General features: G+C 45.0%; 3 protein-coding genes across 5 annotated transcripts in view; 2 read left to right on the top strand and 1 right to left on the bottom strand.

The window, feature by feature from the left end:
- CHRNE (cholinergic receptor nicotinic epsilon subunit) overlaps positions 1–24,150 on the top strand; it is a 143,416-nt gene that overhangs the window by 98,063 nt on the left and 21,203 nt on the right. The window lies entirely within an intron of this gene.
- Positions 966–2,546, top strand: VMO1 (vitelline membrane outer layer 1 homolog; the record flags this gene model as incomplete). Its single annotated transcript, XM_054575671.1, is given in 5 exon segments — positions 966–1,162; positions 1,751–1,891; positions 2,138–2,202; positions 2,205–2,295; positions 2,297–2,546. Coding segments are annotated over 5 exon segments (744 nt in total), but the record flags the coding sequence as incomplete, so codon positions are not given.
- Positions 3,346–8,276, bottom strand: TM4SF5 (transmembrane 4 L six family member 5). The gene is made up of 5 exons (XM_054575811.1): positions 8,082–8,276; positions 4,461–4,541; positions 3,917–4,053; positions 3,516–3,696; positions 3,346–3,438 (listed from the first exon to the last, which is right to left on the bottom strand). The coding sequence occupies exons 1-5, from the start codon at positions 8,256–8,258 to the stop codon at positions 3,424–3,426; spliced, it is 591 nt and encodes a 196-aa protein (XP_054431786.1). The 5' UTR covers positions 8,259–8,276; the 3' UTR covers positions 3,346–3,423.

Raw genomic sequence — 24,150 nt, 5'->3', positions numbered from 1 at the left:
CATTGGAGAATTTATAATTTGATCCCCCCAATGGAATGTGAGCTCTAATGACAGGGGCCTTGTTTTTCCGTGGTTGCAGCTCTATTCACAGCACTTAGAACATTGCCCAGGCATAAATACACTATTGCTAAGTAAATATATGTTGAATAAACAAAAGAATGTGTATGAAGGGCAGGCAAAGAGGGGCGTGCTCCCCGTGACTAATTTGAGCCAACTTTGTTTATTTTCTTGTTTTTGCAAATTAGGACTCCACCTTGTGGCCATGGGGGGAAAAACATTCAGGGAAATGATACAGGATGCAATCGGAAAAAACACCATCTCCTGTTCTTAGCACCCTGTATATACATTTTTCAAGAATTGTTCCTGGCTCTGTGCATATTTTCTTCTGGGGTGAGGAGGAGTATCTCAAATTCTCAAGGAGTCAGGATCGCAATTGCTAAGAAGACCCTGGCTCCCACAGTTCACGGATCCTTGCCCTATCTCACTCTGATGCTCTCTCACACCTTGGAGGTCCCCGAGTTTGCCCCAGATCAATCCTGTCTAATGGGATTCTGGAGGCGTCCCTTCCATCCCTCGCCTTGGGCTCCCCATTTCCCAGTGTTGGACCGTTTTCCAGCTTGCTGACTGTGACTTTAGGTAAGTCACTTACCATTTCCAAGCCCCAGTTACCTAGTCTGCAAAATAGGGAGGGTAATTCCCCCCTCCTAAAATTGTGAGGATTAAATAGAACATGGCTGCAACAACACAAATCACAATTCGTGGCCAACAGTAAGCATCCGGTAGGTGGTGGCTATTTCAAACTGTCAGACCCTGATGCCCCTCCTCCTCTGGTACCAGGAGCCTACAACTCCCAGAGCAGAGAATCCGGCCTGCTGGGTTCTGGAAGCAAATTCGTTTTTGGTCTCACTTAATCCTAGGACTCTTCTACAACCAGAACCCTCTTAGGGGCAGAGGTGCTATAAACCTGCTTAAGGGGTCCCGTTCACAGAGGCTGCAGGATAGAGCCAGGCAGCTCTATCACATGCTGTGGATGTGCCCAAGCAGATGGTCCCAGTGGCTACACTAAAGTCATCTAGGTGATCCACGGGGGCCCCTGGGACGACTGGGCCTGGCCCAAGATGTGTCCTGGTGGATTCTTCACCAGTGGGTTCTCCATCAAGATGAGGGCTCAGACCTAGGTCTCAAGAGGGTGGAGATGCGTGAGACCCCACAAAAGAGAATGGTAGTCTTTTTTTTCCATTCTTAAATGAATTATTTAATTTTTTACATGTGTTCATTAAAGACATACAGTTCCACAAGCTAGAAGCTTTAGCCTCCCAAGTTTATTTTATTTTTATTTATTTATTTTAAAGGGAGAAAGGGAAGGAGGGAGAGAGAGGTGGGGGGAGAAGAGGAAGGGAGGAAGAGAGAGATGGAGGGAGGGAGGGAGAGGAATGGAGGGAGGGAGAGGAAAACTAAGAGAAGGAGACACTGATTTGCTTCTCCACTTACTTATGCATTCACCCATCGCTTCTTGAATGTGCCCTGACAAGGGACCAACCCCAAACCCTGGCATATCAGGAAGATGCTAACCGGCTGAGTTCCTCTGCCAGGGCTCACTAAGTTTATTTTCAAAACACCAACTGATTTCATTCAGTAATAAATGAAAAGTAATGTATTCAGCATTTATTTATTAAATAATAAAATAGTTTGGTAGTCTTCTGAGTCGTCTTTACGCCTCTTTTCTCTGCCCAGGTGGAGCCCCCACCCCCTCCCCGGCCCAAGGCCTTCCTGGCGCCTATACAGCAATGAATGGCATCAGTCTGCACTGCGCCCCTGGGAATGCGACGCGCAACATTCGCGCAGTGGAGTCCCAGTCTGGAAGAGGGGGCGGGGCCAAGGATCCCCTGGGGTCGGCGCCCTTATCCTCGGTTACAAACAGCCCCCTCCCAGCTGGCAGGTTCCTCCAGAGCTGTGGGGCCCTTTACGCCTGGGGCGGGGGGTGGTAGACCTCCCCTCCGCACCTCAGTGCTTGTCAGGTTATTAGACCCAGCCAACTGGGTCGTGTAGCACCTGGCTCGAAAGTCCCAAGGGCTGGGTTGGGAGGGGGAGGGTACGGGGCTCCCGCAAAGCCAGTGAATCTCCCTTTCCCTCCTAGGTGGGGCGTGTGGAGCTGGCCGCTGTGGTGTCCCGAAGGCGGCTTCCTCGTGGCATTCTCCCTTCGCGGGAGCCCCATGAACCCTCGGACAACGCGGCTGCGAACAGCGTGCGTTTCCGCTGCTCGGCAAGCACGGAGCTGGCAGGGCCAGGGCTGGCGGATAGGCTTTGGAGGCTGGAGTTAGCCATGTGCCAAAGGCATATGCGGCTTGCAGATCGAGATCGAGCGGCCTAGAGGACTCCGCGATAACGCCGAGGTTAACGACGTGCGTTTTTTTCTGGCGCCGCAGCTGACACCCTCGCCCTGTCCCCGGCCCCACTTCCGGATTGTCCCACGACCCGCGATTAAAGCTTCTCTGCCCTTCGCTTTGGTCTCACTTGATTTAGGGGAAGGAAACTGCCTCTCCTAATCTTCCTCCTAACCCAGCTTTGGGCCAGGCTGGAGTTCAGGTTTGGTCTCAGGAGTCCATGCCAGGTTACTGAAAGTTACGGAAACATAGTTAAGAAAAACGGATTTAAACGCAATTTTGGGTCCAAGTTAAGGACGTTCCTGGCTTTCTGAGGGCGTTTGCAGACACATCATCCCCATTAATAGCCTAGGTTGTTTCTCCTCTGAACCACCAGTGACCTCAGATTAAGGAACTTCTACCAAATTGAGAGGTGACATGTTACAACACCTGGAGGCTTCTTCATTTTCCTAGAGCTTAATTGGTTAATATGTCCTTTCCGTAGTTGCCTTCTCCCTCCCCCAACCAAACACACACACTACACAACTCAAACCCTGGCTTTTCTATATACTGATTCCCGTTTAGGATCTTTGTCCTTGCTGTTCTCTCTGCCTGGAATCTCCCATCCATCCAGACGGTTAGTCCATCACCAGGTGTCAGCTCCAATTTCACTCTCTCGGAGTTTATCTTATTTAAAAAACATCCTCCATCAGTCAATATCGACCCTATTATCAACGTGTTTTTTAGAGAAGTGCTTATCAGCAGTTCATTTTTTGCCTCTTAAAATGGCCCATTTTCCAACCTTGAATGTTAAATTATTAGAAAGCACAGAATTTGCTTGTCTTATTAACTACTGTGTTTCCAGCGCACGATAACAGCTCAAACGGGGTTTCAGGGTTCCACACAGGAGCCCCAAGTCCCAGCGTATCTAGAGGCCTTCGGACGCTCCCCGTACAGGACACAGCCTGAGACGCGCAAGAGAGCTCAAATAGTTTATTCCGGGGGCGGGGGGCGGGGTCCAGGTGGGCGTCCAGCAGCGAGCAGGGCCGTCTGCGGAGCCTCAGTGACCAGCGTCCTGCGGAAGAGAGATCGTGAGGACGCAGCCTGGGAGCAAGTAGGTCCCCTCTAAAGCCCCTCCGCACTGCGTCCCACCTTCTTCCTGCAGTCGCCACAGAAGACACCAATGGTCGCGTTCACCACCTGCATCCCACACAGCAGGAGCTCCAGGCACGAGGCGGCCACCAGCACCGAGAAGAGCGTCACATTCCAGGTGACCACATTAGGCGGTTCAGCGCACAAACTCCATTGGGTACGGTTGAGCAAGTAAGAACCTCTGTGAACCACACAAGGTCACGTGAGAGACGGAGGTCACCGCGGAGAGCCCCCCTCCCGGTTCCCCATCGCGCACACGCGCCAAGGGGCATTTGCGAAGGTCTCGTCTGGCCCACGTGGAGGCAGATATCTCGAAGGCGAGTCCTGCCCAGGTGTCCGGGTCCATGTCTGGAGAGGCATAGAATGGGATGGGGAGGGCGCAAAATAAGACTAAGCCTTACGAGGTATCCTTGAAGTGGTAGTTCCATTCGCCGTCCATTAAGCATTTGGGTCCGATTCGGAGTCCGGTTCCTGATACTGAGAGACAGTAAATGGCACCAAGCACCCCGAACGCCGAGGAGAAGACGGAGCGCAGCATCTACACGGGGAGTGGAAGGAGAGGCGAATAGGGCCGCCCTTTCCCGTTCGTGGGCCGGCCGGCCGCTCCTAACTCTTCCTTCCCTTCGCCCCCCGCATTACCAAGCTCTTCTCAAGTCATGCTAAGACACACTTCGCGTCCAAACCCGCTGCTTGGAGTTAGGATAACCCAGAGAGCCAGTGGATGCAGAGATTCACGGGGGTTGTAGTCCCCTCTGATCAGGCCCAAGGAGGCTTAAGGCTGGCGGGGCTGGAAGAAAGGGGTTGTGGAGGTGGAGGGGGGAGAGGTGGATCCTAGGACTGCAGAACAGCGGGTGTAGCTAGGAAGAGGGAGTGGTGGCTTTAGGTTGGCTTTTCGTAGACCTGTTCAAAGACCATTCCTGAATCCCGTCTTAATTTGGACCTTACCCTGCAGCGATTTCCACAGCAGCCAGCACCGCAGCAGCCCTTGCCCCCAGCGCGAACAGCTGCAATTCCCGGACACAGTGCCTAGGGAACAAGAGTCAGCTTGACCGCACTTCCTCCAGATCCTCAAGACCTTATGTGCATCAGTGCTTATCTCGTCCCAGAACCTGCCTGTGACCTCCTCAGCCCTTTGGACTGGAGGGAGACCTTATCTGTATGTCTCCCGGGGCCCTTTCTCAATTAATCATAATTTACGTACCTACTTAATCTCTGACAAGATTGTAGCCTCCAGGAGGGTAGGGCCTAATATTATATTCCCAATGAATCTTGGCACATGTTAGGTGCCCAACTAAATGGGACTCAGGAGGCCTGTGTTTAATGCCAACCCATGTGCACTGCACATTCCATGAATTGCTTCATCTCTCAGGGTCTGTTTTGTCCTCTGTAAAATGGGTCTGCAAGACCCACTACCCAGGGCTCATCCCAGGATTTAATGAAATAACAGGTTGATGTGATGTCAAGACTAACTCAGAGTTAATGCTCAATAGCTCTAAATTCCCTTAGCAGCAGGAAGGAATAGTGGTGTTGGAGTGTCTGGGATCACGGTGGAGGGTGCAGGACAATGCTGGTGGAGGCGCTGATGGGAGGTGTAAGAATCCCCACATCCTGGTCTTCTTTGTCTTTCTTTCTCCCCCTGTGGCCTTCCTCACAGAGCCCATTCCCTCCAGGGCATCAGCTTCTCCCTCTACCAACGCTCACCTCCTAAATCACGCCTCCATTCAAATCTAACTGCCCAAAGGATATGTTCACTTGAATGTCTTGGTTTTAGCTCAGATCCAGCCAGCCTCATACTGACCTCACAATTTATTCCCCAAATGTGTCTCCCTTTGACTTTCTGGTCTCCATCAGTGGAGATATCTTCTAGGTCTCCCAGGCTGGAAAACCATGAATTCATTACACTCAGCCAGACCTCAAGTCCTCTCGACTTTTTCTTCAATGGCTCTTGAATCTGTCAGTTCTTTCTTTTTCTTCTGCAGTCAATCCCTAATCACCTCCCATGAGAATGCTGTTTTCAGGCCCCCTGAATCTCTTGCCCTAGGCCACCCCACACTCCATCCTAGTGCCACCACCCAGATTAAACCTAACTTTCAACTAGTCTTTTGTATGCTCACATCCTTAGAGTCTCCTTAAAGAGTAGCCCATCAAAACTCAACTCTGGCAAGGCGTTCAAGGCTCCTCACCTTGGCTCCAGCCTCACCTTTGTCGCGCCATGCCAGGTTTTTGGCCTACCTCACGTCTCTGAAATTCCACAGCTGTCTTGATCTTTGCCTCCCTGTGCACCTTGTCTGGCTCACAACACACAAAGCAGCATTTTGTTCTCCAGGGGAGGGGCTTAAAGTTTTAGTTCTGTTATATCACCCACAGTAGTCTCACAGAAACACCTGCAGAGTGGAACAGACTTTTCACCAGATGCTCTCTCCTCATCCATTTCATGACAGATCTAGGGCCAGTTCTGATCCTCCGGCTTAGCCTCTCTGGTTAGGCCACTTACTGGGAAGCTCATAGATCCAAAGACACCTAAAATTGCCTTTCGGATTTACCAATTTTGAATGAACTACCTATTTCAGATTTTTATTTTTGCAGTCAAAATGTTTCCTTCTTTTTGTTATCTGAGCTTCTGTCTCACTCTGTATATGCTCATCTTAAAGAAAAAAGATGGTAATTGTATATGTAGGAGGAAATACTGAGTTCACAGCTCAAATCTGCTTACTTTTCTCCATCTCTATGGCCACTGGCCTAGTTTAAGCCATTATCATCTCTCCTGGACAACTGCAGTGACCTCCCCCTGGCCTTTCTGTATGCACTGTTGACCTCCTACTGTCCATTCCCCAACAGCTACTAGAGGGATATTTTTAAATCCAATAGGGTATTGAGCACCTGGAACTCTCCTACTTTGCTAATGGAAATGGATTTAGTATGAGAGCTTCAGAAAACTCTTTGGTAATATCTAATAGCACCGAATATTCACACACCTTAAGAACCAGCAGTTTTACTCCTAGGCATACATCCAACTGAAACACAAACATTTATTCACCTAAGGACATTTACAGGGATATTTATAGCAGCATTTTTTTTTTGTAATAAACCCAAATTGGGAACTATCCAAATGTCCATTAACAGTAAAGTGTTTAAATTGTGCTATATTCACACAATGGGATGCATAAGAAATAATAAACTACAACTATGTGTAATAATACAGATGAACCTCACAAACATAATGTTGAGCTCAAAAAGACAGATACAAAAATGTCTATACACTATGATTCCATTTATATAAAGTACCAAACAGGCAATACTAATCTATGGGGTAGTGATCAGGATAGTTGGGACTCTCGTCAGTGGCAGGTAGTGTCTGGTGGGAGGCACATCTGGGATTCTGGTCACGACCTGTATCTTGATCTGAGTACTGAGTATGTGGCTGTGATCACTTTGTAAAAGTTCACTAGGCTGCACACTAAGGATCTAGCCAGTTGTCTGTATGACTTAAATAAAAGTTCAAAAACAAGTTTAAAGAGTTCATAAAATAACGAGTCCTTCAATAGTTTCTATTGTACTTATAATAAAATTCACATTTCTCCTGTGGCTTTCAAGAGTGTACGTGCTCTGGCCTCTACCTACCCAAGATCTCATTGCATTAAACCTCAATTGCAGGAACCACCTTTCTGATCCTCAGATATGCAAACCTGTTCCTGCCTTAGGCTTTGTACTGATCAGTCAGCTTGGCTGCAATGCTGATTCTTTTTTTGGGGGGGGTCTCAGTTCAGGCATCACTTCAATGAGGCCTTCCTTGAAAACACTATAAAAAGTGGCCCCCAACTTTGCCCTAGGAGCTCTGAAGGCCAGCTCCCTGCTTTTTAAATTATTTTTTATTTTTCTTATTTATTGATTTTAGAAAGAGAGAGGAAAAGAAAGAGAAAGAGAAAGAGAAAGAAACATCAATTTGTTGTTTCACTTATTTATACATTCATTGGTTGACTTTTTGTATGTGCCCTGACCGAGGATCTAATCCACAACCTTGGCATATTGGGAGGATGCTCTAACCAATTGAGCTGCCCAGCCAGGGCGTTGGTTTTGTTTTCTTGATGATACCTATTGCTACCTTGCTCATTAGAATGACTGATCTATGATGGCTCCCTGGCTCCAGATATTGTCAAAACATGCCATCCTCCCTGCCCATTCTTATCTTGCTCTGATAACCTCCCACACAATCAGCTGTTCCTTCTCCCTCTTCAACCCTTGTATCAGGGTGTTCCCAACATCTGTTCAGCATGGTGATGGCAAGGGGCAGGTAGGACATTCTCCCTTCCCAGAAGGGAAGCTGCTTAGAGCAGTGAGACTTCCTTCTTCTTCCCCTTAGACATTCAGCTTAGCACCCTGGGGCTCCTCTAGGATGTTCACACAGTGCTCGGTGTTTGGGAACAGATTCAGAGGACTCCAGGTCTCCACCACACCACTTCCCTTCCCAGGCAGCTGTCCTTTTCTCTATCTCCTTCCCCCTTCTGTCCAGAACACCCCAGAGTGGTGCCCAGCCCCCGGCCTACGTTCCCTTGCTAGCCTTCTCACCATCAGTCCCCCGCCGATGAAGCCCGCCATGAGCCAGACTTGCAAGCTGAGATTTTTCATGTTGGTCCAGGTGGTCTCTCCATTAGGCACCAGCAGGAGGGCGTTGGCCAAGATGCAGATCAGGGAGAGGGAGATGAGGGAGAGCCCCACACAGCGGGCACACTTTCCAGTGCACATGCTGACAGGCAGTGAGTGAAAGTGAGCCCGAGGCTAGGTGGGTGGACAGGAAAACAAGCCTGGAGCCAGGAGCAAAGGTCAGGGAAGAGGTGTGGCAGAAATCAGACAGGCAAGATCGATGATAAGGGAGAGAAGCAGGAGACAAAGGCAAAGAGGAGGTGGAGGTGGAGGGGCTGCTTGCTGTCCCTGAGGTGAAGGGGAGGATGTGGTGGAGAAGGTCGGGGAGCTTGACACAGAGGAAGTTGCTGGGGGTCAGCGTGTTCTTCCCCTTTTTTCTGCACATACCTCTCTTCAGCCTATCTGTTGATTGCTTACCTGCTTTGTGACTTAATCAGGACTCTTAATTTCTTTTTTAAAATTTTATATTTTATTGATTATGCTATTACAGTTGTCCCAGTTTTTCCCCCTTTGCCCCCCTCTGCCTGGCACCTCACACTCCCTCAGGCAATCCCCACACTTTTGTTCATGTCCATGAGTCATGCAGATAAATTCTTTGTCTACTCCATCTCCTATACTGTACTTTACATCCCCGTGGCTATTCCCTAACTACCTATTTGTACTTCTTATAAGATCCCCTCACCTCTTCTCCCATCCCCCACACCTGCCTCCCATCTGGCAACCATCAAAACACCCTCCATATCCGTGATCCTGTCTCCGTTCTTCTTGTTTGCTTAGTTTGCTTTTTTTAGATTCACTTGTTGATAAATATGTATTTATTGCCATTTTATTGTTCGTAGTTTTGACCTTTTTTTTCTTGAATAAGTCCCTTTAACATTTTATATAATAATGGTTTGGTGATGAAGAACTCCTTCAGATTTTTCTTGTCTGGGAAGCTCTTTCTCTGCCCTTGGATTCTAAATGACAGCTTTGCTGGGTAGAGCAATCTTGGCTGTAGGTCCCTGCTTTTCATGACTTTGAATATCCCTTGCCAATCCCTTCTAGTCTGCAAAGTTCCTTTCAAGAAATCAGCTGACAGCCTTAAGGGAGCTCCCCTGTAGGTAACCAGCTCCTTTTCTCTTGCTGCTTTTAAGATTCTCTTTTCATCTTTAACCTTTGGCATTTTAATTATGATGGGTCTGGGAGTGGGCCTCTTTGCATCCATCTTGTTTGGGACTCTCTCTCCTTCCTGGATTTGCATGTCTATTTCCTTCACCAAATTAGCAAAGTTTCTTTCATTATTTTTTCAAATAGATTTCCAATTGCTTGCTCTTTCTCTTCTCCTTCTGGTACCCTTATGATGTGAATGTTGGAATGCTTGAAGTTGTCCCAGAGGCTGCTTACACTGTCCTCGTTTTGGTTTTGTTTTGTTTTGTTTTGTTTATTTTGGATTGTCTTTACTTCTTGTGGTTCTGGTTGCTTGTTTTTGCTTCGTTATGTTCCAAATCATTGATTTGATTCTCAGCTTCATCCACTGTACTGTTGTTTCCCTGTAAGTGGACTGGATCTTTTTTATGCTGTTGAGTTCCTCACTAAGTTCCTTGAGCACCCTTATAAACAGTATTTTGAACTGTGCATCTAATAGATTGCTTATCTCCATTTTGTTTAGTTATTTTTCTGGAGTTTGATCTGTTCCTTCATTTGGGCCATGTTTCTTTGTCTCCTCATTTTGACAACCTCCCTGTGTCTGTTTGTGTTAGGCAGAACTGCTATGACTCACTGTCTTGTAGCATGGCCTAATGATTAGGTGTTCTGTAGGGTTCAGTGGCACAGCCTCCTCTATCACCCAAGCTGGGCACTTGAGGTGCACCCTTTGTGTGGGCTGAGTACACCCTCCTCTTAAAGTTGAGCCTTGATTGCTGTTGGCAGGTCAATGGGAGGGATTTACCCAGGCCAGACAGCTGTAGGACTGGCTGTGGCAATGACCCCCAACCTCTACCCTCCGTGGAGGATTAACTGTGCAGGGGCAGGGTAATGGTGCTCTGATATGGTCGATAGCTGTCCACTGGGCATGCAGGCTTTGGGGTTTCCTGGGCGGTTCAGGCCAAGTTCAGCCCCAACCTGTGTTCTGTCCAGGACCACCCTGCATGAGCTCTAAAGCAATCTGAGATGGCTGCTACTTGTGCTGGTCTTGGAGGTTCCCAGGCAAAGTCAAGCTGTGAATCTAGGCTGGCTGCTGCTAGTTTGGGCCTGGGACCACCTAGCAAGAGATACAGAGTAGTCTTACTGAGGCAGGCTCTTTATCCTTTGATAGGATTTAGGAAGTTGTGAAGTGTGAGCTAAGACCAGCCATTCTCATACATGAGTGGGATGGAGTCTCAGGGATATCCAGGATGGGAGCAATCAGTGTTAGCCAGGTTGATAGAGTCTCAGATATGGCACCTACCTGCCAGCTCTGTGGCTCCGTGGCAGAAAGGCTCAGAAAAAGGACAATGGCCTCTCCCTGTCTTTCTGTCTTGGGGAAAGCTATCCCTGAGCTCTCCCCTTGATGCCAGATACTTCAGCTCCTTCCTGTATGCCACTGGTGCCTTTTAAGCTGCTACCCCAGTGCTGGAGTTCAGAGGGAATGAGTCTGAATAAGTCCATGTGTGGGTTCTTTAAGGGCAACTGCTTGGGACTCCAGAAGTTTCTTCCAACAACTCAGTCCCCATTGGTTTTTGCAGCCAGAAGTTATGAAGACTTATCTTCCTGGCACTGGAGCCCTAGGCTTGGGGGCCTGGTGTGGGGCTGGAACTCCTCACCAGGTTATGGGGAGATAACCTTCTCATATTTTTATCCACTGTACATGGATGTGGGGACCAGCCCATTCTGTGTCTCCACCCCTCCTACCAGTCTGGATAGATGTGATTTCTTTAATTCTAGTTGTCAGACTTCCATTCCTCTTGATTTCTGACAGCCCTGAGTGATGGTTGTTTTGTATTTTAGCTGTAATTTGATGTGGTTGTGTGAGGGGGCAAGCTGTGTTTACTCATGTCGCCGTCTTGACCAGGAACCCCTTTTTATTTCTTAAACGTACTCTGCTCCTTCTGCCAGGAGAGTTCTATTGAAAACCTTCCTGAAAATTCCTTTTAAATCCTACAGTAAACAATTCTCAAGAGTTCTGTTTCTTTCTTTCAGTCTTCAGGATGATGTATCCCTCCCTTTATTTTTAGAAAAAATTTTAAATCCCTATAATGTTTTTTAACATTACTGACATTATTTCACAAATACAGAACAATGTAAAATGTAATGTAACGAGTACCTGTGAACCATCTCCACTCACAGCTTGTTTTCTCCTTACTTCTTCTGAAAAGAAATACCATCTCTCGGACTCAGTATTGATGAACTTGTAGGCAAAAATGCAGCTTGCTCTTGGCCCCACTCTCTATCCATTGGGGCAATGGCCAAATGCCTTCCCCAGGTTCAGCACTACTTCTGCTGACTCAGCAGAACCTCTTGTCATCTGCCTCTCCCAGCATCCAGATTCCCCACTTGTACTCTTCAGGCTTTATGTGTCCTCTTCCTACACTGCTTCATAGTTCTCTACACAATTGTCCTTGTATGGCTTCAGCTTGTTTATGGTTTTAATTGCCTTGTGGCTTTTGCTCTCACTCCCTGCTTTCATATTTTTCTGGGTTTTGGGCCACTCTTTCTTCTGATGACTCAGGTTGTCTCACAGTCAAGTTTCTCAAGAATAAAGATCCAATTTGCTGGGCAGTCATCATTAAGTGAGGCACCTCTGGTGAGCAGAGCTCTTTTTAAGCTACTTCATACGTCTCTGGCCATGGGTCTGCTACTCATTCCTAGATCAGTCAGCTATGGCCTAGATGATGGGGTTTGTGTCCGTCAGCTATTGCTGCGGAACGAAAACCCCCACAAAGTCTTAGTGACATATAGGTATTTCTCAAGAGTTCTGAGCATTTATTTCATTCATACATGTACGGGTTGGTTAGAGATCCACTGACACAGGTTGGGATCTGATCTGGGCCTTTCCCTTGTACCTTTCACCTTCCTTTTACCAGTGGGCTAACTTGGGCATGTTATTCCCATGGCAGTAATGGGGCACAAGATGTCAAGTAGCAATACATAATACCTCTTAAGGCCCAGGCTCAGAACTGGGATAGTGTTACTTCTGTCCACATTCCATTGTGTCTATATGGTTAGAGGTACAGTCTGCCTCTAGTGGGAGGGACAAAAAAATGTCATAGCAAAGAGTATGAAGGACTGAAGAACTGAAGCAGATCATTCAATTTTTACCTCAAGATCACATGCTCATATATCCAAAAGCTATAAAGCTAATAAGCATGGCAAACCATCAGTACAGACCTCTGCAAAGTAAGTTGCAGGAATGATGACAGCCTAAGGCTTCTCAGAGAGAGGCAAGGCAACAAGTTAAAGGATGCTCTTGCAGCACTTACAAGTATTCACTATCAGGATTTAAAATATGCTTTTGCCCTTGTTGGTGTGGCTCAGTGGGTTCAGCGCCAGCCTATGAACCAAAGGTCTCAAGTTTGATTCCTGGTCAGGGCACACGTCTGGGTTGTGGGCCAGGTCCCCAGCCAGAGGCATGCAAAGGGCAGCTGGTCAATGTATCTCATACATCGATGTTTCTCTTTGTTGCCCTCTCTTTCCCCCTCCCTTTCCATGTCTCTAAAAATAAATAAAATCTTTAAAATATGCCTTTTAAAACACAAGAGGATGAAAAAAAACTCATGATAAGAGACAGAAAATTTAATGAAATGAGACGTCATAAACAACATGGAGCTCTGGCCAGTGTGGTCAGAGCATCGTCCTGCACAGTGGTGTGTAGGTTCAATTCTCTGTCAGGGTGGTTTCTCTCTCTCTCTCTCTCCACAACCCCCCCCCCCCCCCCCCGCCCCGCCGCCTCCTCACTTTTACTCTCGCTAAAAGCAATGAGGAAATGTCCTCTGCTGAGAATAAAAAAATAATACATGGAGCTCCTACCTGGAGCTACTGCACGGACCGTGTTAGCACAGAGCCCAACTGGTCAGGAAAATTACAGATATGCAGCTCACCATCTTTGCCAACATGCTGGGTATGTTGCTCTTTCTGCTTGTCTTCTCTATTGCTACCGTGATTGTCAACAGTCCTCAAGAAGCAGGAATGAAAGTGTCAATTTCTCCACCGCAGGGTTCCAGGACAAGCTTGAGGCAAGACGGAGGGTGTGAGGGGCCTTTGCACTTCACTTCATCCCTTCTACCCATCAAGCATATACAGCAACTACACCTAGATTTAAAAAAAAAAAAGAAGAAGAACAACCTTATTTCCTCAGAGTCTTCCTTAACCTTTTGGAACAAGAAGCTGCCACTGAGTAGGGCCCAGTATAGGAGCTGCTTTCTTTTCTACCCCTCCCCGCAAGTAAAAAGATAGATTTTTTGTGGTCCCTCCCAAAATGGAAATTTTTTAAAAAGCATTAAACAATACAACAGAAGCAAACAAAAATATCAGTTATTACAATAACTGTCTATGAATCAGAGATGGGTAGCTCAGGGAGGTTCAGCTTGTTGGGGTTTGGTTTTTTTTTTTTTAAGTATCCTCTGATTCGTAAATCAGACAGAGGAGCAGCTCCTCTGTCTCATAAGTAGTAAAAATCCCTCTAAGATGCCAGCATTCATTTTGAGGGGTAAGCTCTCCCCATTTTCCATGTCTCTGTAGTGGTTTGAGTGGGCTGCTGGGCCAGGCTGCAGACGAGGCCACTGGCCGGATACCGCTTTCTGTGTGGCGCTGTCATCGCACGCCCCTGAGGTCCTGCAGCGCTTCCTGCCGCCCTCATCCCGTTCGTGGCAAGGCCACATCCTACATGGGCCTTCGCTCTCGTTTGTGCTCCCAAGGCCCGTATCTGGGCCTCATGTGTACAACTTGGAATCCCCGCAGTCTCGGGAGCAATACCTTGTCCCCTGCAAGGGCTTAATGAATGAATCTCTGTATCAAAATGGACTCTATTTGTAGTTGACAGAAATACAAGTCAAAATGGTTCTCATAATCAAAACTTTCCAAGGGACAATCGGGCTTCAGGCATGTCTGAATCTGCACATTCAATTGATGTCATCAACACTTAGTGTCTTTCCATCCTTTGATTATTCTTTCCTCCGAAGTGACTTCATTTTCCAACAAGCAATACGCTACCAGCAACCTCAGCCTCACAACAAAAACAAACTTCTTTGACCTCAGATTGCCAACAACAAAAATCAGAAAGTGACTCTCAAGGGAGTTGCTTGGATCACGTGGCTGCTGCTGAGTCAAATGTTGAGGCAGAAGGATGGAATGCTCTAATTAATCAGGCGTTAGTCAAGAGCCCACTTTGGCATAATTAAAATGCCAAAGGTTAAAGATGAAGAGAGAATCTTAAAAGCAGCAAGAGAAAAGGAGCTGGTTACCTACAGGGGAGCTCCCTTAAGGCTGTCAGCTGATTTCTTGAAAGGAACTTTGCAGACTAGAAGGGATTGGCAAGGGATATTCAAAGTCATGAAAAGCAGGGACCTACAGCCAAGATTGCTCTACCCAGCAAAGCTGTCATTTAGAATCCAAGGGCAGAGAAAGAGCTTCCCAGACAAGAAAAATCTGAAGGAGTTCTTCATCACCAAACCATTATTATATAAAATGTTAAAGGGACTTATTCAAGAAAAAAAAGGTCAAAACTACGAACAATAAAATGGCAATAAATACATATTTATCAACAAGTGAATCTAAAAAAGCAAACTAAGCAAACAAGAAGAACGGAGACAGGATCACGGATATGGAGGGTGTTTTGATGGTTGCCAGATGGGAGGCAGGTGTGGGGGATGGGAGAAGAGGTGAGGGGATCTTATAAGAAGTACAAATAGGTAGTTAGGGAATAGCCACGGGGATGTAAAGTACAGTATAGGAGATGGAGTAGACAAAGAATTTATCTGCATGACTCATGGACATGAACAAAGGTGTGGGGATTGCCTGAGGGAGTGTGAGGTGCCAGGCAGAGGGGGGCAAAGGGGGAAAAACTGGGACAACTGTAATAGCATAATCAATAAAATATAATTTTTTAAAAAAGAAAGAAAGAAAAGGCTGCCCCCGCCTGGTAGCTTAGTTTTGTTGGAGCATCATCTCGATATACGAAGGTTGCACGTTCGATCCCCAGTCAGGGCGCATCCAAGAATCAACCAATGAATATATAAATAAATGGAACAACAAGTCAATGTTTCTCTCTCTCTCTCTCAAATCAATAAAAAATTTAAAAAGTTAAATCCAGGCAGTTTGGCTCTAGGGTCTGTGCTATTGGCCATAATGCTCTGTTGCCTCCACTCAGAGAGGGGAGCCTCTGGGTGGTGGCCTGAATGATGGGAGGGGACAGCCATGGTGGGAGCTGGAGGCGGAGCATGTCCTGAGTTGAGGGAATAGGTAAAGTCTCCAGGAGACAAGAGTGGCATTAGGGGACGAAAAGAAGGCCAGCATGATGGGGGGGGGGGGGGGGGGGGAGAGGGATCCACGATGAGGGCAGAGGGGTAGGCAGGGGCTCGATCATGTAGGGCCACGTGAGGCAGTTAGAAGCCTTTGGGGGTTTTAACAAGGGAGTGACATAATTATATTTATTTTTTAAAAACTGTTTTGTCCAGGGAATGGATTGTAGAGGGAAAGGGTAGAAGCGGGGACTATCGCAGTGGCACAGGTGAGAAATGCTGTGGGTGTGGAGAGGGGGGATGTGTATGGACGGCACGGGGTGCTGATGCATTGGATGTGGAGGTAATGGAAGGAAAGAAGGAAACCGAAGAATGTTTTTAAATCTCAGGCTTGGGCAAAGAAATGGACAGTGGTTTTGTTTCCTGAAGTGGGGACATCAAAACCATGGAAATGAAAGGTATGAAGGGAGATCTGGGAACGAGAGTGGTGCTTTTCAGAGGACCCCACTGAGAATGTTTTAGAATATAACCTGAGGTCGGGGAGGGAGCTGAATGCTTTCTTCACACGGTAAGACCAGAGTTATCAGCTCCTGAGAAGTAAGGTCCAAATGAGGACCGAATGGAGTCCTTAGAAAGGAAATAATCCTCAGATAGTGAAGAGGGTCTGAATTCAGGTTTTTCAGCAGGAAACTCGCAACTATTGCCCCTCAGCATTTATTTCCTTTTCCCTCTCTGCTGAGACACCTGGAGACCATGGGACCAGAGCTCACTGTCCCCTCTGCTATGTGTTTGCGGTGAGTAGACACTGAGATACGGAGGGAGAAGTGCATTTGGCTGTAATATTTGCAAGACCCAAGAAGGTATTAGATAGATTTTTTCCATAGGCAGGAATAGATTGTGTTTCCTGAGAAAAGGGCATCAACTCAGCAGGGATTAGGAGAGGATTGCAGAAAGAGGTGAGTATTAGGAATAAGGAGCCATCTGTGAGTGTGGGGCAAGGAACAAAATTGCTAGAGCAGGAATTCTATGCCAATGTCTCTCTCCTTATTACCCCCCCGGAGAAGATATCTCAGCATTGTAGTCAAGACTGCTGAATTCCTGCCCTGACTGCATAGCTCAGTTGGTTAGAGCATTTGTCCCCATACGACAAGGTTGTGGGTTCAGTCTCCAGTCAGGACACGTACAAGAAGCAACTAATGAATGCATAAATAAGTGGAACAACAAATCGATGTTTCCCTCTGTCTTTTTTTTTCTCTTCCTCCCTCCCTCCCTCCTTCCCTCCCTCCCTCTCACTCTTTAAAAAAAATCAATAAATAAAATTTTTAAAAAGACTGCTTAATTCCTTATTAACATACTACATATTCATTTCAGGGGAGATTAGCAAGGAGAGAGCAGGAGAGAGCACTACGCCCTACTATACGTCACCTAAGAGGCGTCAGTCACCACATCCTCCTTAGGGACCACTGAGTGGCAAAGAAGAGCTGCCAGCAGATGGCAGCCCAGCAAGGAACACAGGTGCTCTGTCCTCTCTATTGGTTCCTTTCGAGAGGGCTGTTGGAGACACCCTATGGGAAGATGAGAGGGGGCTTGCCACATGGTCCCCTTTTCTTTGAGTTATTTTGGATAATGTATTAGTTTGCCAGGGCTGTAACAAAGCACCACAGACTGGGAGGCTTAAACAACAGAAATTTATTCTGAGTTCTGGAGGCCAAAAGGCCACGATCAGTCAGGACCTCAGCAGGGCTGGTTGTTTTTGGCTTGTAGCTAGCATTCTTCTTCCTGTGTCTTCGCGTGATCTTCCCTCTGTACAAGTCTGTATCCAAATTTCCTCTTTTTATAAGGACACCAGTCATTTTGGAAGAGGGCCCACTGCCATGACCTCACTTTAACTTATTAAAAAAACCTATCTCCCAATACAATCACAGTGGGGGTTAGAACTTCAGTGTATGACTTTTCAGGAGCTGCGTGAGCCCACAACAGGCAGGCACATCTTCCTTACTACCATAAGGCAGATTAAAACTATGATAATCTGTCTCTGTAACCCCTGGTTTAATCAATTATCTGAGGAGAGGAGGAAAGGGATATGCTGAACTTCTTGATTCAATTGGGGAGAGTCATAGCATGTACTTTACTCTTGGCCCCCATGTCAAGGTGTACAAGTTAAGGATGCTTTTGAAAATGTTAAAGGAAAACAGTAGAGAAATTAAAAATAGGATATATAGCCTACAAAGCACCAGAAAAGACATAATGGAGGAAAACTTAATCTACAAAGCAGAATATAAAAAACATCAAGGAAGCATAAAAACCAAAAAGCATAAAATAAGGTGATATAAGAAGTATATGGGTCAAAACAATTCATGTAAATATTTTAAACTCTTCTATGAGAAAAATTAATGTCTTCAGACTGAGATAATCAACAAAATTCTATTAAGAGTGATTGCCTTGGCGGGGGGATGGGGTAACAGGAGACAAGAGAGGAAGGAAAATTATTTTCCACTTGTGAAAAGATATTTTTGTAACTTTCAAATTTTATTATTATGCATTGCTTATCCAAAAAAATGCATCATAAAATTAAACCATATTGTATAGACAGTGTTTTGTTTGATGGTTACTTTATATTGCTATATGGCACCGATTTACAACCAGTATACCGCCGCACATTGATGTGCTGCAAGAATTTTTAAAATATGAAATACCCGACTATTTAGTCAGGAGTATTGACCTCTTTTCCTTAGATTGTCAAATAAAAAAATGACAACAGCCAACACAATAACAGCTACCTGGTGTGAATGGACCAAAATTAAACCTATTTTTTGTTGGATTGGTAAAAAATGTTTCTTGGTGTGCTGAAGAATTTTGGTAATTATTTTATGTGTGCCATGAGATGGAAAAGGTTGAAAATGGCTGACATAGGGTATATTTACAATGGATATATAATAGCAGTAAAACCTCCGGGCACTAAATCATATCATATTGAAACATTTAAGCCAAAATTGTTAGGAATACACTGAGAAACTTTCAGAGATGTAATAGTAGTGGGAAACTGTAACATAACTCACTGGTTTTTGGCAGATGAAGTAAGAAAAAAATATATAAAGGTATCAAAAATCTAAATAATAATAATGTTGATTGTTTAATTGGCCATTCATTCAACAAATAGTTATTGAGCCTGTGATATGTGCCAGGCCCTGTGCCAGATTCCAGGAACACAGCAGTGAAATAGAGACTCTCCACCCTAGAGCTCACATTCAAATGATTTTTATTTAACTTTGTATCTCATAAATGAAGAGCACATCTTTTTCAGTGCCAATAAAACATTTACAAATAATGATCCAATATTAGATTTTGAGCAAAATACCAAATTTCCCAAACCTGAAATTACCCTGGCCTCCTTCTCTGACCACAGTACAATAAGCCAGAAATTAACAAATGTTCAAGCAGTAAAACCTAATCGCTTAAAAACCCCAAAACAGCCCTAAGTAATTCTTTAATCAATGAGAACATTCAAATTGCAAACACAGATTATTATACACAGACAACGAGAATGTATCCTGGCAAAACTTGAAGAATGGGTATAAATAACACCAGATTATTAAGTACTTATGATTAGCCGGGCTTGGTGCTAGAGACTTATCATACATTATCTTATATAACTATTGTAACAGCTGTAGTGTAGTGCCCCTTTGTAAAGTAGGCACTCAGTAAGTATTTGTTGAATGAGTGTATGAGGCTCAGAGAGATGAAGTAACTTCCCTGAGACCACCCACCTGAAACTAGTCAAGCTGGGACTTGTACTCAGTCCTGTCAGACTTTAAATACTTTTTCTTGTAAACCTGTGCTGCATGATCAATACGATCAATGAAATACGAAGAGGGGAAGAACTAATGATTTAAGACAGCATTAGACAAAACCGGTTTTACCAGGCTTTTTGCATATCTGCTTGTTATTTCTCTCCTTCTTCCCTCTCTCCTTTTCTTTCTTTCATATAACAGATTTATTGGGTCATACCAGGTATTGTTCAACATGCTGGGGATTTAGTTGGGAAGAGGAGACAATAAACAAGTAGACAAATGAATATACAACTTTAGGTAATGATCAGTGTTATGAAGAAAAATAAAACAAGGAGATAGACTAACAGGTATTAAGGACTATTTTAGTTAGGGAGGTCAGGGAAGCTCTCTCTGAGGCAGTGATAATCAGGAAAGAAGATTTGGGAGAATCTCAATAAGGTCACTTTCTCTGGAGTGATGGGAATGTGAATGAGGAAGGAAGAATGACTACACATTTGAGGAACACATTCAACATTAAAGACCAAAAACAAATAGAAAAAAGGAATTTGCAGGGAATACACATCATATCATAAGAAGCACTGGTGGAAAGATGAGTAAGTTCTTTCTTGGTTGCTTCCCTTTTCTCTATAACATAAAAATTAAGACCACTAGCTGAGGATGTGGGGGTGCCATTTGAGGAAAGAAGGGCTATGAAGTCAACATTTCAGAGAGCAGGAGAGAGAATTGAGTAGGGAAACCATAGGATGGTTGGATAGTACTAACAGCCTATTTGTGACTTATTATAAATTCCAAGTGAGATCTGTCAGCGTAGTTGTTTATCTCCAGCTATGCTTAGTGGCTCAGGGAGAGTCTCATAGTTGGTGTGTTTAGTTTAATCACGTGTGCAGTTTTGGAAATAAGATGGAGGGAGAAGGACAACAGAATTAGAAATGTATGCAAAGGAATGATTAAATAATCAGATCTAAACCGGGTGGGGTGAAATGTGAAGACATGAAAAAGGTGGTGAACAGTGAAGATGTGGACTGGTCAATGAACTAAAGAGGCCAAAGTGTTGAAGGACTGTTGAACTGAGGGGTTCCAGAGAGGGAACTGAGAAGATGGACGCTTACAATCAGCAGGGAGGAAGTGGCGCAGTCACTGATAATGACCGAGTTCTAGGGTCTGGCCAGTGGAGTGTATCGCTGAGGCGGGATGGAGAAGAATGTTTGTACTAGATTGCAAAGGACAAAGATTGAGATGTCGGGGTGTTGAATGGGTTGTTTAGGTGGATGTCTTACTCTATATCAATGAAATCGTGCTTAATGGTGAGTGAATGTAAGCCAAACGTTTAAGCCACTGCACCTCCCGCTGTAGCAGTGAAGTAAACAATGTTGGGACGAGGAAGTAGAGATCTTACCAGGAGCTCATGGATGTTATCTTTGTGGGCCTCCCTTAAATCCCTCCGTGTATTTCAAAGAAAACTTAATGGAAGTGTTTTTGATTCTTTACCTGGCCAATCATCAAGGAGGAAAGGGCTTTCGTAGTAAGACTTTCTATCTGTCCTGGGAAATCATGTCATTTTTCAAGAAGCAGTATGGTGTAGAGGTTAAAAGCACATATATTCAGGAGCCAGATTACCTGGGTTTATTCCCAGGTTATTTTAGGAGTTACTTAACCTCCCTGTGCCTCAGTTTCCTCATCTGTAAAATAATAATAATAATAATAATAATAATAATAATAATAATAATAATACCTGACTTGTAGGTTTGTTCTGAGGAGCAGAGCCCTTAGGACACAGTCTGGCACAGAGTAAGCACTGTGTGTGTATCTGCTCTCTGTGCATTTCCTGCTAAGCCAATGGAGTGAACCTCGGAAGAGTTTCTCCGCGGTTCTGGATCTAAGTCAGCCCGCATTCAGACCAGGTTTGTCTAAATCCATAACCCATTGTCTACCTCTCAGCACCTGACTGAACAATTAGAGAGAAAATCGCAAGCATACAGAAGAGCTCAACAACACCATCAAACAACGGGATGTAATCCATACTTATAGATCACTCCACCCAACAACAGCAGAATATATATCCTTTTTAAGTACTCACAGAACATGTACCAAGATAGACCATATTCTGAGCTGTAAAACAAACCTCAATACATTTAAAAGAATTGAAATCATACAGAGTGCGTTCCTGACCATGATGGACTCAAACTAGAAATTATTAACAGAAAGTTAACAGGCAAATCTCCAAACACTTGGAAAGTAAACAAAACCCATGTCCTCACTGGCATGTGGGTCATAAATGGGGCCCTTAATGGTACCAACCTGTAGCCTGCTGGCTCTTGCTGCACATGGGTAAAACACCCAATATGAAAGCAATGGATTCCAAACTTGCCTGTTATTCATGTGCCAGGGCCATTGTTTTTGGTTCTTTGGAGTTTTAAGTGCCCCCGCAGGTGCCCGATCATTGCCTCCAGTTCACCTCCTTTCGCTTTCTTATTGTGGACACTACACAGGTGAGACGAGAGCAGGTGACTTTGTTTCATGATATCCAGGTCTTGTGCTCATGGTGTCCTGTGGCTTTACAGTGGTACCTTTGACCTCTGCCTATGTTTCTCTCTTGTAGACCTTGTGCCTGAGTCCATAAAACTAGGTTGGGACTAGCATCCCACACAGACCTATGTTGCCTTCCTCATCCCATGCTTCTACCCAGATACCTATAAACTGCCTTTCTCCTTCCATAAACTCTATGCAAAGCATTTGAGGCAAACCAACTCCCCACCCACCAGTGGGACTATCTTGGGTCCCAGTCTGGTTCTAAGTGGGACACCTTCTATGTCCTCCTTCATTTATAATACAGAAAAATTAGGAACTGCCCAAATGTCCCACTAGGTTATGTTGCACTCACAAAGTAAACTGATATACAGCCACCCATGAAAAGAGCTAGTGTCATGTCTAGTGACATGAAAAAGCCATTCATAACATATTGTTTTATTTAAAAAATAAGCTAGTTAGCATTATGCACAGTTTGATTAAAGTTCTACAAAGATACTTACATCCTTGCAAAAGAGACTGTAAGGACACCAGAATGGTGATCATGGTTATCTCTGAGTTTTGGGAATGAGGGTTATTTGCAGTTCCCTTTTTAGTGTTCTCGGTATAGTCTTCATAGCTTCATTATTGCTTCCCTCTCCCTTATCTACTCTCTCAAGTCTGCCACCGCCATTCTGCTGAATGCTCTCATGTCCTTGTTGCCAAGTACAGGAGACACCTATTCACTGTGATCTCACCTGACCGAGGTGCCCACCACTTCTTTGTTTCTGAACTCTCCTGGGTTTTCCTGCTACCCTCAGCACTTCTCACTTCTCCCTCTCCTTGCTGGCTCCTCCCCTTCTGACCCTCCTGACATTTTTATCTTTAACAGGATTCTCTTTTTAAGGCCTCTTCTCATTCTCTCTTGGTTCTCTCATTCAGTCTCCTAGGTGTGAGTTCCGTCTCCCATATCAACTGCCTACCAGAATCGCCACCAGGAGGGCCCACAAGCCTCTGAAACATAACAAGTCCTCCCCTGAATTCATTACCTTTCTCTCCCACCTCCTTCCAACTTCTCCAACTCCATTTCTCTTCTGCTTGTGCCCCCAGGGTGAGCAGATGACCCTTCTATCTAGTTGCCCAAGCTAGGAACCAGGAAGTCATCCTTCATCCCTTCAGCTCCTTCACTACCCTCCCCTTGCCCCAATATTTATTCACTGACGACCACCCGTTATTTCTACTTCCTCATTATCCCTAATATCCACCTGTTTCTCTCCAACATCAAGGCAGCATCTGCTCTTGCCTGCCATATAACCAAAATCTCCTAGCTGATCTATCGCCTCAAGTCTTACTCTCTCATAGTCCATCTTTCCCCCCGGATAGCAGGCATGTCTTTCTAAAATTACTTTAGTAAATGATGAGTGGCTATTACATCCTAGGCACTATGCTAAGGCATAGTTATAAACAAGGCAGACAAGATCTCCCCTTTCACAGAATTTACTTTTTACTGTGTCAGAAGAGAAGAGGTAATAAATACAAATGAATAAATAAGATAAAATAACTGTGCTAAGAGCTCAAAGAAAATAGTATGATAGAGAGTGAGTGGGGTAAGCAAGCCTCATTCCATTCTAAACTCCAACCACACTGAACATCTTATAGTTTTTCCCCAGTGCCTTGCTTACTTTTGCCCCAGGGCCTTTGCACACACTGTGACCATTTTTTCCTCTTCTTTATATGGCTAGGTTGTCTTTCAGGTCATTGTTTCAATGTCATTTCTTCCAGGAAGCCCTCTCTGACATTGTGAGTCTGTCTGAAGTGCCTCTTCTACGTCTGTAAGAGTCTTAATCCTTTCATAATCACACCAATCATGTTGTGCTGCAATTTTCTCTCTTCTTTGTTTTTTCCAGGTCTCCTACAAGCTGGTGACTTTTAGATGTTTTGACCATGGTCAACAGTAAGAAATATATTTTATTTTATTTTATTTTATTTATTTTTCATGAGGAACCAAGTAAAAAGATTTTATTTTTTTAAGTGTATTTTATTGATTATGCTAATACAGTTGTCCTACTTTTCCCCACTTTGCCCCCTTCAGCCTGGTACCTCCCTTCCCTCCAGCAATCGCCCCCTTAGTTCATATCCATGGGTCATGCATATAAGTTTTTTGGCTTCTTCATTTCCTATAGTATTCTTAATATACACCTGTTTATTTTGTACTGACCAATTATGCTTCTTAATACCTGCATCTTTTCCTCCATTCTCTTCCTTCCCCCTCCCAGCTGGTAACTC

This window comes from Pteronotus mesoamericanus, unplaced genomic scaffold, assembly GCF_021234165.1.
Source record: "Pteronotus mesoamericanus isolate MK-2021 breed Mesoamerican mustached bat unplaced genomic scaffold, CSHL_Meso_final contig_317, whole genome shotgun sequence".
Taxonomy (NCBI): Eukaryota; Metazoa; Chordata; class Mammalia; order Chiroptera; family Mormoopidae; genus Pteronotus; species Pteronotus mesoamericanus.
This window is presented reverse-complemented; position numbering and strand designations above follow the sequence as displayed.

Excerpts from the sequence above, each read along its gene's own strand:
- TM4SF5 (XM_054575811.1), bottom strand. The coding sequence starts at position 8,258 with ATGTGCACTGGAAAGTGTGCCCGCTGTGTGGGGCTCTCCCTCATCTCC. Across the intron at positions 4,054-4,460 it reads GCTGTGGAAATCGCTGCAGG|ATGCTGCGCTCCGTCTTCTC; the intron begins GTAAGGTCCAAA and ends CTCCCCGTGTAG. Across the intron at positions 3,697-3,916 it reads TACCACTTCAAGGATACCTC|AGGTTCTTACTTGCTCAACC; the intron begins GTAAGGCTTAGT and ends TGTGGTTCACAG.